This window comes from Melospiza melodia, chromosome 8, assembly GCF_035770615.1.
Source record: "Melospiza melodia melodia isolate bMelMel2 chromosome 8, bMelMel2.pri, whole genome shotgun sequence".
In the NCBI taxonomy this organism is placed as follows: Eukaryota; Metazoa; Chordata; class Aves; order Passeriformes; family Passerellidae; genus Melospiza; species Melospiza melodia.
Window position 1 is genome coordinate 11,600,633 of NC_086201.1, and position 12,886 is coordinate 11,613,518.

Consider the following 12,886-nt stretch of genomic DNA (forward strand, 5'->3'; position numbering starts at 1 on the left):
CTACCTGCTGGGGAAGAGTGGAAGTTGTGAATGTGCTTTCTCTCAGGGTAGAGTTGAATTTAGCATCATCCTTGCTTTGTGTGACTCCTTTACAGTGTGGGCTGGTTCAGAGGGTGGGTGCTGCTGCTGTTTCCACTTGTTCTTGCTCCCATTTTGTATGGTGATCCCAGTGCTGCCTGGATGGGTTACATTGCTGAGTCAGGGACAGTTTGTGTCTGTGACCTGGCTTTGGCTGCAGTGTGGTTCAGCTGGGGAGGGGCAGGACACAGCTGCCAGGGTGCCTCAGCACGGCACGTGCCCCTCAGCACTGAGTGCACCCTGGAAGCTGTGGCAGAGCCATTTGTGATAATGGTTAAGGAGAAACCTTTGGTGTGAGTCTAAGCTGGTGGGTTTGGGTTCTTTGGCAGTGGCTGGAGAGATGTCATCCTCTCTCTCCTCCTGGGATTGGGAGTGCCTGTCTGCCTTGGGTGACAGATCATTTTTTCAACCTAGCCACAACTCTGACACAGTTACATGAGGCAGGAAGGAGTTCTTGCCACTGGCTGGAACAAAGATGTCACTGGAGACAGAGGATGTGAAGTCTCAGAGTCAGTTGCCCCTCAACAAAGCCTCCTGCAGATCTGTTAATGAACATCCCCAAGCATTTCCTGGCAGTCATTCCTAGCACACAGCAGCAGTGTTGGCTGTCAAGGGTGACCTCATTAACATAAGGCTTTGCTCTACTTTCATTCCAGGTTGTCAGAGCTGCTGAAGAAGCTGCTTCCACCCTGGCAAGCTCCATCCACCCCGAGCAGTGCATCAAGGTGCTCTGCCCCATCATTCAGACTGCAGACTATCCAATTAACTTGGCTGCCATCAAAATGCAAACAAAAGTAATCGAGAGAATTTCCAAGGAATCGTTGCATCAGCTCCTACCTGATATCATTCCTGGGTTGTTACAGGTACAGAATCCCATGTCACTGCTCCTGAGCACAAGCCACCATTAATTTGTGACATCTCTGCCACAAGGGAGGGAGAATGATGGGGGGGCCAGATTTTGGTAATTTAAGCTGTTTATTTCTGGTAAAATAAAATTTTTATATATGAGTTTTTCATCCTTTTAATGTTAATGAAAGGAAAATTCAGTTTCCTACATGGATATTCCACAACTGCATGCCTTTTCCTGACTCCCAAATAACCCAGTAGCAGCCATGAAATAAATTTGAGGACAGGAGTTAGCCACATTTTACACTGTCTCTGTACATCTTGTAGTCCCCTTTAATTCCCCTTTAGTTCTGCTGAGCTGTTCTGTGCTTTGATGGTGCTCTTTGCACTTGAATTTGAATCCCAGCACGCAGGTTGCTCCTTTCCTCTTTTCTCTCTGAAATTAGGACCAAGCTGCTTGCTGACTTTATTCAGCCTCTTTCATAACTCTCTCAGGCTGGGTGGGGAGCTGTGTTTTTGCCAGTGCTAAGGCTTAGTTGGACACTGTGGATTTAGCTTTGAGCACTGGCTGTAGCAGTGCTGTCTTTGGTCCCCTGCACAAGCAGCTGGCAGTGCTGGGATGGGGCTGCAAACAAGAAGAAAATATGTGAAGTAGCAGTGAGGGAGGAGAGAAAATGTGTGTGTTTACTGGGGAGAGACTGTGACAGGAACAGATCAGTCAGAGTGAAAGGGGGAGATGTGTTTAGGTGGGTAAGACTTCCATGGAGAACTGGGATACAGAGGCCTCCTCATTGTGAGCTTAAAATGTTGGAAGGACAAGAGCAAAGTCTGAAATTCCACTTATGCATCCTGGCATTCTTCCCAACTTTGTAGTGTCAGTTCTTGCAATTCTTAAATCTCAGCTTCTGGGAATTGGACAATTCTGTATTCATCTAAACTTTTGTTGTAAAATGGTTTTAGCCATCATTGTTTGAGACAACAATCTGAACAGCGAAACTTTGATGCACTGGAAAAATCTGAGAGCAGCATGCCTTTAAAAAGGCAGCTTTATTTGTCTTCTTTAATTACTTTAAATGGCTCTTATTTCAGAGCAGAGTCTGCCTGAGGTATTTCCTTACCTTAGAAACTCAGTAATAGAAGGAATTCACTCCTTACATTTGGGAAGTATTTTGGGATGCTGGCTGAAGGACTGTGTGTGGAGAGAATCACCTTTGTGCTTGTTCACCACGCTGAGGGTCCTGGCAGAGGGGTGAGGAGGCAAGGAGTGTCAGCAGCAGTGTGGGCACAAGTGTGCAGCTCAACAGCCTGGATCAGGCTCTCCATGGACAGGGGGGACCCCATGGAAGAGCAGGGCTTGGCAGGGGAGAGCTGTGGTGCTTGTCCTGGTGCTGATGAGGAGGCTCAGCCTTTTCTCCACCTTGATGCTCAATAGCTTGGAGTTTCTCTGAGCTCACCGAGGTCTCCTGCTTTCCCAGCTCAGTGCTCTGTGGGATTGCAGACTGTTGTTTTGGGCTGTGCTTGGGCCCTGCAGCTGGGACAGCCCCAGCTGTGGTCAGTCCCTCCTCTGGCTTTCCTGGCAGAGGTCACCCTGCAGCCAGAGGAGCTGGCACCCCTAAGGCTGGAGTGGTGTCTGCCTTTCTCATGGGTGGGATGGTGCTGAGTGATGCATCTCTGCCTGAGCCTGGCACTGCTGCCCATAGCTGCTGAGTGACCTGCTGGCTAGTGTGAGCTCTGCCCAAGCTGCCAGAGATCAGCACAGGGGTCTTTCAGCATGTTCTTTCCTGTGCTATTTCCTCTGTGATAGGTAAGCAGCCCTCCAAAGAATCCTGACTGTTCAGGATAGTTCATGGTTATCTGAACTGGACACAGAAATGTGTGTATCTGATGGAGTCCTGAGCTTGTGTTAGGAAACCATGTGTTGTTAGCTAATGCTATAAATAACTAGATATTAATAACTTACAACATGACAGTAATAAGTAATATCAGAAGGAACAGATAGGGTGATTGCATTCTCTTGCTCTTTGAGTACTCAGGTTGCAGATTGTTATGTTAAGCAGAGGTTTTTTAATTGATCTCTTAGGTCAGCCACATTTGCAAAATGCCCATCAGCTCTGCAGTGTATTGCTCAGGAAGGGTGTTGGGGAGTGCTGTTTGTCTTCTGACCTTTTCCTCTCATTTCCAGGGTTATGATAACACAGAGAGCAGTGTCAGAAAAGCCAGTGTATTTTGCCTAGTGGCTATTTATTCAGTAATTGGAGAAGAACTGAAACCTCATCTCGCACAACTCACAGGAAGCAAGGTACATGAGTAATGTGTCTCTGGTGTTTTGGTACTGCAAGCCATTCTGCTGGCTGTTACTAGCAGCAAGACCAGTGGCTTCACTGTAGCTCTGGGTTGGGTTCCCTGAACTCTGTTAAATCCTCTCTCACCCTGACAAATGCCACTGGAGCAGCACTGCACCTGCTCAGCACTGTGAGCATTTGAAATCCCACTTAGAAAATCTTAATGGTGTTTGGAGATTGGTTTTGTGATACATTTGATCTTGTGTAACTGCAAGGCTGCCTCTGAACAGGTCCTTCTCCAGCCACGTTTGTCTTCCTCCTTTGGCATTACATCCAGAGGTGATTGTGGAGTGAGCTGGCTCAGATGGCTGCTCTGGCTGAAAACCAGATCTGCAATACAAATTAAATAGCTTTTAGTCTGTTCTGTGGCCACACAGGCATCCTCATGCAGAGAGTGATGGGAGAGCAGATCCTCTCAGCAGCAACTTGTGAGATGGTAGCAGCTGGTAGAGATGCAGGTAAAGCTTCACTCTTAACAGCAGAGCACATGTGTCCCTTTCCTTCTGGGACAACAGCAAGCTCAAATGACCCTTCAAAGGAATTTGTACCCTGGAGTCAGACTAGCTGCAAAACTCAAATTCTGACCTGATGCTGCAAGTGAAACCAAGCCCTTAGTTCAACTCTATCCTTCAGACAAGAATTTTGTGTTGGTGTTTGATTGCTTTTCAGAGCTCTCAACAAGCCACCACAAATTTTTTTTTCCTGCTGTTTTAAGTCTTCATACCCAAGATTTCTACACAATTTTAAGATGAATTCTGCAGGTTTTGTTTCTGAAACAAATCTGTGCACAGAAATAGCTACTTAGTTCAGAGAACTTCATTCTGTCATTTTGAAGTCACAATTTCTTTCATGGGTAAGGCAGTGTGGTATAGACCAAAACAATCTGAAACTAAAAACACTTGGATTTTATTTCTGTCTTGTCACTAAAAAAATTACAATTGTGCCTTCAAATTGCTCTGCAAAGAGACAGCTATGTGTGCTGAGGTTTATATTTGAGATGTTGGGAAATCCCCCTATAAAATATTGTAGAGGCTTTATTATTCCAGTATCCTAGGTGCCACAAACACAGTCCACCACATCACTAACTATAAACATGTAAGTAATTCTTCTGGGTTTATGCAGACTGCCTGCCTGTTTAAAGTTAAATGTTAACATGAGTCATTACAGGATCTGGAGTTTAGGTGGCAAGGAGGAAAAAGAAAACAAATCCATGCAAGGGAAGTATATAGTCATAACAACTGCAGTTGCACTAGATGTACCACATTAGTGAAGATATAATGTCATTGAAAAAGAACATTTTATACAACAGGGAAGGTTCAGGGTGTTTCCTAGGAGGGAGACCCTTGGCTCTTGGATCACCAGTGTGCCTGCAGCCCTGCTGACCTCTGTGGGAATCCTGCTTGACCTGGCCTGGCTTCAGGATTGAGGGCTGTGAACTGATGGCTGCTGAAGTGAAATGCAAGAGGCTTTTCTAAATCCCATTAAGTCTGTCTGTAACTTCACTGGGACTGGGCATAGCCTCTTGTCTCTGTTCTGAAATATGGTCAGTTTTCTTGTTTTTCCTCCAGAATGCCCAGTGTCAGCTCACCCCAAAATGAGCTCCCTATGGAATGAGAGTTTTTACATTGGCAGTCAGCTTTTTTCCCCCTCTGTTTTTTCCTGGCATCTTCTCCTGATGTTTCTTTCTTTCTTTCAGATGAAGCTACTCAACTTGTATATAAAGAGGGCACAGACCACCAACAGCAACAGCAGCTCCTCTTCAGATGTTTCAACGCACAGTTAATGGAGATGTGTGGACATGTGTGTAGACTTAGAAGCAATCAACGGTGCCTCTCAGAGACCTTTCTGCTACTCTTCACTGGCGCGCTCCATCAGCTCAAGGAGGCCATGCAGATATTTATTGCAATCAGTATTTTAGTCCCTTCAAAGCTTTTATGTAGAATCTTACTGGTATTGAATGTAAAGGAAGCAAGGTCTGTGTCGCAGTCTTCATTAAAAGTGAACATCAGAAAGCCATACTTAAACATATTTGTATAGCCTGCTGAAATCTCAGAAATATGTTTAGGTTAGCATTCTAACACTGAGTCCAAGAACCTGGGCACGTGTAAAAGTCAAACAAATCTTGTGGGTTTAGTTCATAGCCAGTTTTGGTTCCTGTGTGTTAATTACCTGCTCTCTCCCCTCACCCATTCTGGCTGGGTCCTTCTCTTCTTTCAACTCTTGTGTTCCTGTTCTGTACTCCCTGTTGCAGCTTAGCTGACTTGCAGGGCCCTCCATGGGGAGATCATTGCAGGTATGGCTGTGATTCCAGCCTCAGATGCTTTAATACTGAGAGATACCAAGTGAGTAATGAAAGTAGGTTCTTTTTAAACATCTGAGTTTTGTACATAGTTCTGACAGACCCCGGATGGGCTGATCTCTCTGTAACTGCTATCCAGCCAGCTGTGCTGTGCATAACAGCTGGGCTCTTGCTCTTTTCATTGACTTTGTAAATACTTCTCCCCTCTCAACCCATTTGGCTCTTTCATATGTTCAAAAGACTCTCCAGGTTACCTGTTACTCCCCAAAGGGAACCTGAGACCCAGTTCTGGGACTGATTCTGCAAATAGGATAGTGGAGTTGGGTGGGTGGGATTGGGTTAGGCTCTGAGTGTGTCAGTGGGTGGGCAGTGGGAGCTGGCAGAGCTGTACTGCAGTGCCAGCTGTTTTCCTTGAAATCTGTAGCATCAAAGGGCTGATCTGCTGCTCTGACTGACCCACTGATGCTGGATGGCTTTGTCCCCGCAGCTCCTTTGCACTTTGGGTTCATCCCAGAGGACAGAAAGGGTGTCTGAATCTGAACAGAAATACCACATGGAAGCACCTCTGAGCCAGCTGGGACAGTGCTGGTTGCCTGCCACAGCCCCTCCTGTTCCTGAGGACCCTGCAGTGCTCTTAACTGCCCTTAGAAGCCTCCTTTGTGCCATCTCCATGCACAGGCTTGCTGAGTGCTCTGCATTTCAGAAGAGTGAGGGTCCCTCACTGGGCACTGCTGGCAGCAGGGTGCTCTGGGTGAGGTGTTTGCAGCCTGATGACACAGACCAGGACAGAGGCAAATCAGCAGCAATGAAACACCCACAGCACTGCCCTTCCCTGAACAGAGACCCTTCTTCCTGCACAGGGGGAGCTCCCCCTGGCCTGCCTGTAACCAGGCAAGGCAGGAGGTTGCTAATTAACGTGCTGGGTTTGGCCCTGGGCTGGATCCTGGCTGCTGGGCATGCCCACCCCAAACCTGCCATGGATCCCAGCTGGGGCTTTGCCTCCATGCCAGTGATGCAAGAGGGTGATGGACTTGCAGCTCATGGCTGCAGCTGTGGTGATGGATGTGTGTTCCCTGGCTGCTCTCAGTGCCCTGGAGTCTCTCCAGCTTCCTCCACCTCCCCTTTAGGAGCTGAAGGGACGCCTTGGGAGCACACTGAGAACATGAGACTCCATTACTGCAGCAGGGGAGGGTAAAGCCCCTTCCATCAATTATCCCTCTGTGTTTCAACCCCATCCCTGAGGAGCTGACGCTTGGTGCCAGCTTCTCTCCCAGTTCTCTTCTCAGGAGGGGTTGGGGCTGGTGGGGCACTGTGTGTCACTGGGCTGCAAAGCTTGTTGGTCCCTTTCCCTGCTGACCTGAGAGCAGGGGAGGTGACCTGCTCCTGCTACACACGTGTGAGGCTTTTGCTGGCTGCAGGGCTAATTCCCTCATCTTCCCCAGCCAGTAATGCTATGGCAGGAGAAACCATGTGCTTTCCTGGGGTGGGGGATTCCCCCAGGGTCTTTCTGCAGGCTCAGAAAAGCCATCCTCACTAAAGGGGGGGAATTGGCTGCTCCATGGTTCATGTCTGCCTTTCTGTGGACCATTTCTTTTCCACATCTTTCTGTGTGCTTGTTAGAATGCTCTTTTTTAATTTTTTTGAATGATTCAAATTTAATTTTAACACAAATTTATTTTTCCTTTTGAGGAAATACTCAGTTGACTTGTTGGCAGCAGTTAAGCTGTCTTGTTTGATTTTTTAGTAGTGGGCTAGGTTTTTTGAGGGCGAGGTGTTGGTTTTTTGTTTTGTTTTTTTTTTTTTTTTTTTTTTTTTTTTAATTGTGCTCTTAACTGCTTAGTATTTATGCCTCTCTTTCTCCCCATCTCAGCTCAGCATCTTCTGTTCCAGGTCTGGGGTTCAGAAGGTCAGCATAGCTGACCAGGTGGTGTTAGTCCCTCCCAGCTGTGATGGAACTTGGTCTATCATCATTTGCTGTTGGTTGGTTTTGATTTTTTTCCTTTCCATTGAATGGCACACTGTAGCAAATCTCCAGGAATCGAATTCCTTCTGCAATGATTTTATATGCTTTATAAAACGCTGTTGTATGCACTGAGAGTGAGCGCGCTGTTCGTCCCTGACCCCGCAGTCGGGGTCTGAGCTCGTCCTTGCGGCCCTGCAGGGGGATCAGGCCTTGCTTCTGAATCAGATTCAGTTCCCTTTGTCAGCAGATGCTCATCCATGTGCTACTTGATTTCATGGTGTGGGTGGAGCACTGTCCATCCTGGGAGGACTCCAGGGTGTGCTCTGCCTGTCCACAGTAGGAGCATTCTGCCGGGGTATTTATGAATCATCGCCGACAATGTACATAGTAGGGCTCTTTAGGATGTTGAACATGACCCAGTTTTTATTTTGTGTTTCCTTTGAAGTACTCAAAGGGCTAGCTCTGAATGTCACCTCTCTGATCTGCAGTTTTGACTTCAACAAGCTGTACAATCATCTTGTTTTCTCTTCAGCAAGCATAAAGGTCTCTCTGGCTACAAATCAGTGTCCACGCACGCTTGCAGAGGAAGGTCTGCATGCTGCAGTGCCTCACTGCTCCGGTGAAGCTTGTGCTCACCTTCTCCTGGCAGTAGCCACCTACTGCAGCTGCCTTTTTTTTTCTTGCTGCCCATTATGCAGGGCTTCAATTTTTCGTACCTTTAAAAAAAAGGAGAAAAAAAAAAAAAGAAAAAAAAGTGTATTTTCTTTGCCCACCATGCTTTAAAAATCTGAATGGGAGAAAACTCTCAGCAGACAGCAGCTCGTGGCTGCAAGGTTGCCGAAATCTCAGATGTGGATGTTTTTTCTGCCATTGGCTGCACCAGTGCTCCGTGGGCATGGGCAAATCCCGGCTCCATCTGCCCCACAGGTCTACGTACTGTAGTTCTCATGTAGTTCAGAAATACCGAGGCATGTGGCTTTCTTAAGGTACACTATGTGTGCTTGCCTGGATTACAATACAATACAAGACTGTCTTTTTAATTGCTTATTACTAGCTTACCAATAACCTGTATAAGTAATGTAACTTGCATCTTTGTCATCAGAACCTTTTCTCCCCACCCCTTTATTTATCAAGCATAATATTACATATTAAGGGACAGAAAAATAGACCTTTGTAGTACACAGCAGGACGTTGCTAACAATGTTTTAAATGGGAAGTTAAAAATGCTCTGAAAAATGCCAGCCATGAGAAATGACTTTGTTGGCACCGTGTTCATGCGCATGTATTTTTTTCTATTTTTTCCGCTTTTGTCATGTTACATCCATATCTGTATTTATATCTTATTTGTTTCACTTTTGAGTGTATCATGGCAATTGTACAGATGTTTTTTTGTTAACATTTACGTGATAGAATTTGCTAAAAAAAAAAAATTAAAATAAAACCTTTTGAGTTTGCCCTAGAGTAAGTGGAAGGTGGGTTTCTTCTTGGGGGAGAAACATCAAAGTAATTTCAAAGTAATTCACTGTCCAACACAGCTCCTTACTGCAACCTGTGCTTGTAGATGACTTGGTCTTATTTGACACTACTGTGTTTGAAAGCTGATGGTTGTGCAAAGTCATGTAACTCAAGGAGGAAGGGCTTCAAAGATACCTGTATTCTGAAACTTGTTGAGAGAATTACAGAGGTTTTAAATACATGGCTGTAGAAATTTGGGTGATGAAGCATTTAGGGAAGTGAAGGAATGCTGGGAACTGCACAGGTCTGTGTGCCTGGCACCAAATGACAAAGAACTTGAATTTGAATTGTCTGAACAGCCTGAACACTCAAGCACTTGCATGTTTTCCTGTGGGAATAGGAACTCATCACAATTTAAAAACCTGTAGAGAAGCTGTGCTCTACACTCAGGAAATTAGTTCCCTAAGGTATGAATGATTTTTACCTTGATGGTCAAGGCAAAAGCTCCTCAGACACCTTGTGCTGGGAGCAAGGAAGCCAGGAGTGCACAAGAGGTTCAGATTTTGTAGAGGAGGCTTTTGGTTTGAATATTTCTAGACAGAAGAGTGTATGGAGAGTGTCAGAGAGCATGAACAGCAGCACTGGCACTCCTCACTGTCACCAAGCCCTGCCCCATGCCAGCCCAGGGACCCTTCTGCACTGAGATTCAGGGGCTGGGAGCAAGGGGCAGTGCTGGCTCTCCCTGCTGCAGATCTTGCCCCTGTGGTGACAGGGTCTGTTTTGACTCTGCTGTGTGCCAGAACAGTAGGAGGGAAGGTCCATCCTTGCCCAGTGAACCCTGGCTTCTTCCCAGAACACTTTCCATGTGTTTATGCAGAGAGGAAATTAGAGGGGCTGAATCCCAGCTAGAACTTAATCTGGCTGCTGCTGTAAAAGACAATAAGCAATTAACAGCCAGAGGGGGAATCCCCATCCTTTCTTGGATGCACAGGAAACATAGTGACAAAGGGTGAGGGAAATGCATGAAGCAGATCCTCCTGGGTGCCATCACAGGGCATGTACAGGATGGTCAGGGAACCAGAGCCAGCCAACACTGGTTTGTGAAAGGCAGGTCCTGTTTGACTGACCTGATCTCCTTCTGTGACAGGGTGACCCACTGAGTGGGTGAGGGGAGTGCTTTGGATGTTTTCTGCCTGGATTGCAGTGAAGTCTTTGACACCATTTCCCATAGCACCTCCTGGAGACACTGGCTGCTCTCTTTGCTGGGTTAAAACTGTCTGGATGGTGCTGAAGGGAGTCAAACCCAGTTGGCAGCTGGTCACCAGTGGTGTTCCTCAGAACTCAGTGTGGGGGGCACTGCTGTTTCATGTCAATGATCCAAATGAAGGGATCAAATGCACCCTCAGTCAGTTTACAGACAGTGCCCAGCTGGGCAGGAGTGTTGCTGCTGGATGGCAGGAAGGCTCTGCACATGGGTCTGGCAGGCTGGGTTGATGGTCTGAGGACAATTCCATGAGGTTCAATAAGGTGAGGTGTCAAATGCAGCCTTTGGATCACAAACCCCAGGCAGTGCCTCAGGCTGGGCAGAGTGGCTGGAAGGGTGTCCAGCAGAGAAGGACCCAGGGATGCTGTCAGCAGTGACTGAACACGAGCCAGCTCTGCCCAGGTGGCCAAGGAGCCCAGTGGCACCGGGCCTGGACCAGCAGTGGTGTGGCCAGCAGGACTGGGCAGGGACTGTCCCTCTGTGCTGGGCACTGGTGAGGCTGCACCTCAAATCTGGGTTTGGGCCCCTCCCTGCAGGAAGGACATGGAGGGGCTGAAAGGGAGCTGTGGAAGGGTGTGGAGAATAAACACTGCAAGGAGTGGCTGAGGAAGCTGGGGGTGCTTACTTTGGAGAAAAGGGCTCAGGGGACACCTTATAGGTCTCTACAACCAGCTGAAAGAGGCTGTAGAGAGGTGTTCTCCCTAGTAACAAATGATAGGAAAAGGGCCTCAGGTCTCACCAGCAGAGGTTTAGATTAGATATAAGGAAAAAAATTCGTGGAAAGTGTTGTCAGGCATTGAACAGGCTGTCCAGGGAAGTGGCTGAGTCACCACCTGTGGAGGTATTTAAAAGATGTAGATGTGTAACTTATGACATGGTTTTATGGTGGACTTGTCAGTGCTGAGTTAACAGCTGGGCTTGGTGACATCAGGGGACTTTTCCAATCTAAATGGTTCTATGGATTTTCATGTGTTCTTTGGGATGAGACAGAAGAGTTTGTTTATTGAACCACCTGAAGATATCTGTGCCTTGTATCCCCTTTGTGGTGAAGTCCCTTGTCCTCAGCCACCTGCCTGCTTCACAGATGGAGGATGAGGAATGGCTGTATCCTTGGTTTAGAGAGTTTTGCTGAGCTCACCCTGTGGAGGAGGACTGGAGTCACTGCCAGCCATTAAAGGTAGGTAGCAGATTCCTGGCAAGTGTGAAGACTTGCTGGAAGCACTTAGAGCCCATTCTCAATTCATTTCTCTGTCCTGAAGAGTCTGAGCTGCTTCTGCTTCTTCGCTGTGCATTCCCCCCAGATGATTTTGTGACCCCTTCCCTCCCAATAAGGGAAGTGCCAAGGAGTGACTCGGGACATGTCAGCAGAGTTCCACTCCTGGACCAGGTAGGTGTCTTATCTCCATTTTCTTCACTTAAAGAATAAGATATTTTGGTTTAAACCCCCCAAGAAAATGCAGCTCAGTTGATCAGTGGTAACCTAAATAATTCCACTGCTTCTGATTGTGCAACCCTCGTTTACCCTCTCTGAGCAAATATCACACCCCACTCTCTTCCTTTCACCAACACATTTTTCCTGCTTTGCCTTTTCATACATTTCCATGAGGTATGGAAAGGGCCCACCCCAGCACCACACTCCAGCACTGGCAAGAGGCTCAGGGCAGAAATGGATGTAATTCTGATCCAGGGAGGAGAGGGCAGACCATGAACCTGGGCTCTCAGATGATTGTGTGCTTGTATAGGTCCAGAGAAAGGCCATCCCTGATTGTGATCCCCATTCGTGGATCCATTTGTGGACAATATGGGATTACAGGCAGGATGTGCATGTAAAATGGGCTGCAGAAGGCTGGTTCAGTAGCAGGGTCAGCACCTGAGCACAGCCTCCCTCTGCCAGCAGGATGGGAGGGAATGACACCCACTGCAGCCACTGTGCCCCTGGACCACTGCAGCACAGGAGATGCTCACGGCTCAGGTTCTCCCTTGGATCTGACTGCAGCCCAAGTCTTGGGAATTACTGGCCTGAGCCAGGGACTCCTCCCTGCCTGGCTCAGGGACAGGGGGGATGGGTGCTTGTCCCTTGGGGCAGGCAGGAAGCACAGGGTGATGCTCATGGGCCACAGGAGTGTGCAGAGGAGTGCGGGGCACAGGGAAGGCAGGAGCTGCTCTGGGAGCAGCCGAGGGATGGTGAGGGCAGTGTAAACCAGACCCAGCTAACAGGGGCTGGCGGGATTACAGGGTGCCAGGGAAGCTGCTCACAAACACCTCGAGCACAAAGCAGCCCTCCAGAGCTGAGGGGTAATGAGTAATTAATGAAGACAGGGATGAAATTCATAATGACTAAAAAATGTCCGAGATAATGAAGTCCTTTTCTTTAAATCCACCTTTAACAAGAAAGCTAAGGGAAAGGATTTAGATCAATTAAGAAGTAAAGAAAGGCAATCTTGTAAAAATAGCTATTGACACAAGCAAGTGGGGGAACAGCTAGAAAGTCTTGCCATGGCAGTGTATAAAACAACCGTGTGTGGCATAAAGACGCCCGTAAGTGACAGCAGGTACAGGAACAGCCAAGAGGAGCTTCAGCATCCGTTTAACAAATCACTGCAACTGCAGCAGGGTCTGGTGAAGGGTCTGAGCTCTGG

At 47.5% G+C, this 12,886-nt stretch overlaps 1 protein-coding gene across 4 annotated transcripts in view; it reads left to right on the forward strand.

Annotated features, from left to right (window-relative positions):
• The window catches only part of CLASP1 (cytoplasmic linker associated protein 1), a 170,674-nt gene extending 161,685 nt beyond the window's left edge, over window positions 1–8,989 (forward strand). For all 4 annotated transcript variants that reach the window (XM_063161787.1, XM_063161788.1, XM_063161789.1 and 1 more), the window contains 3 exons: window positions 735–941; window positions 3,107–3,223; window positions 4,963–8,989. In XM_063161787.1, coding sequence (XP_063017857.1) covers window positions 735–941; window positions 3,107–3,223; window positions 4,963–5,049 — 411 coding nt within the window. In that variant the 3' untranslated portion in view covers window positions 5,050–8,989. The remainder of the gene's footprint in view (window positions 1–734; window positions 942–3,106; window positions 3,224–4,962) is intronic.
• Window positions 8,990–12,886: the final 3,897 nt, after the last annotated feature.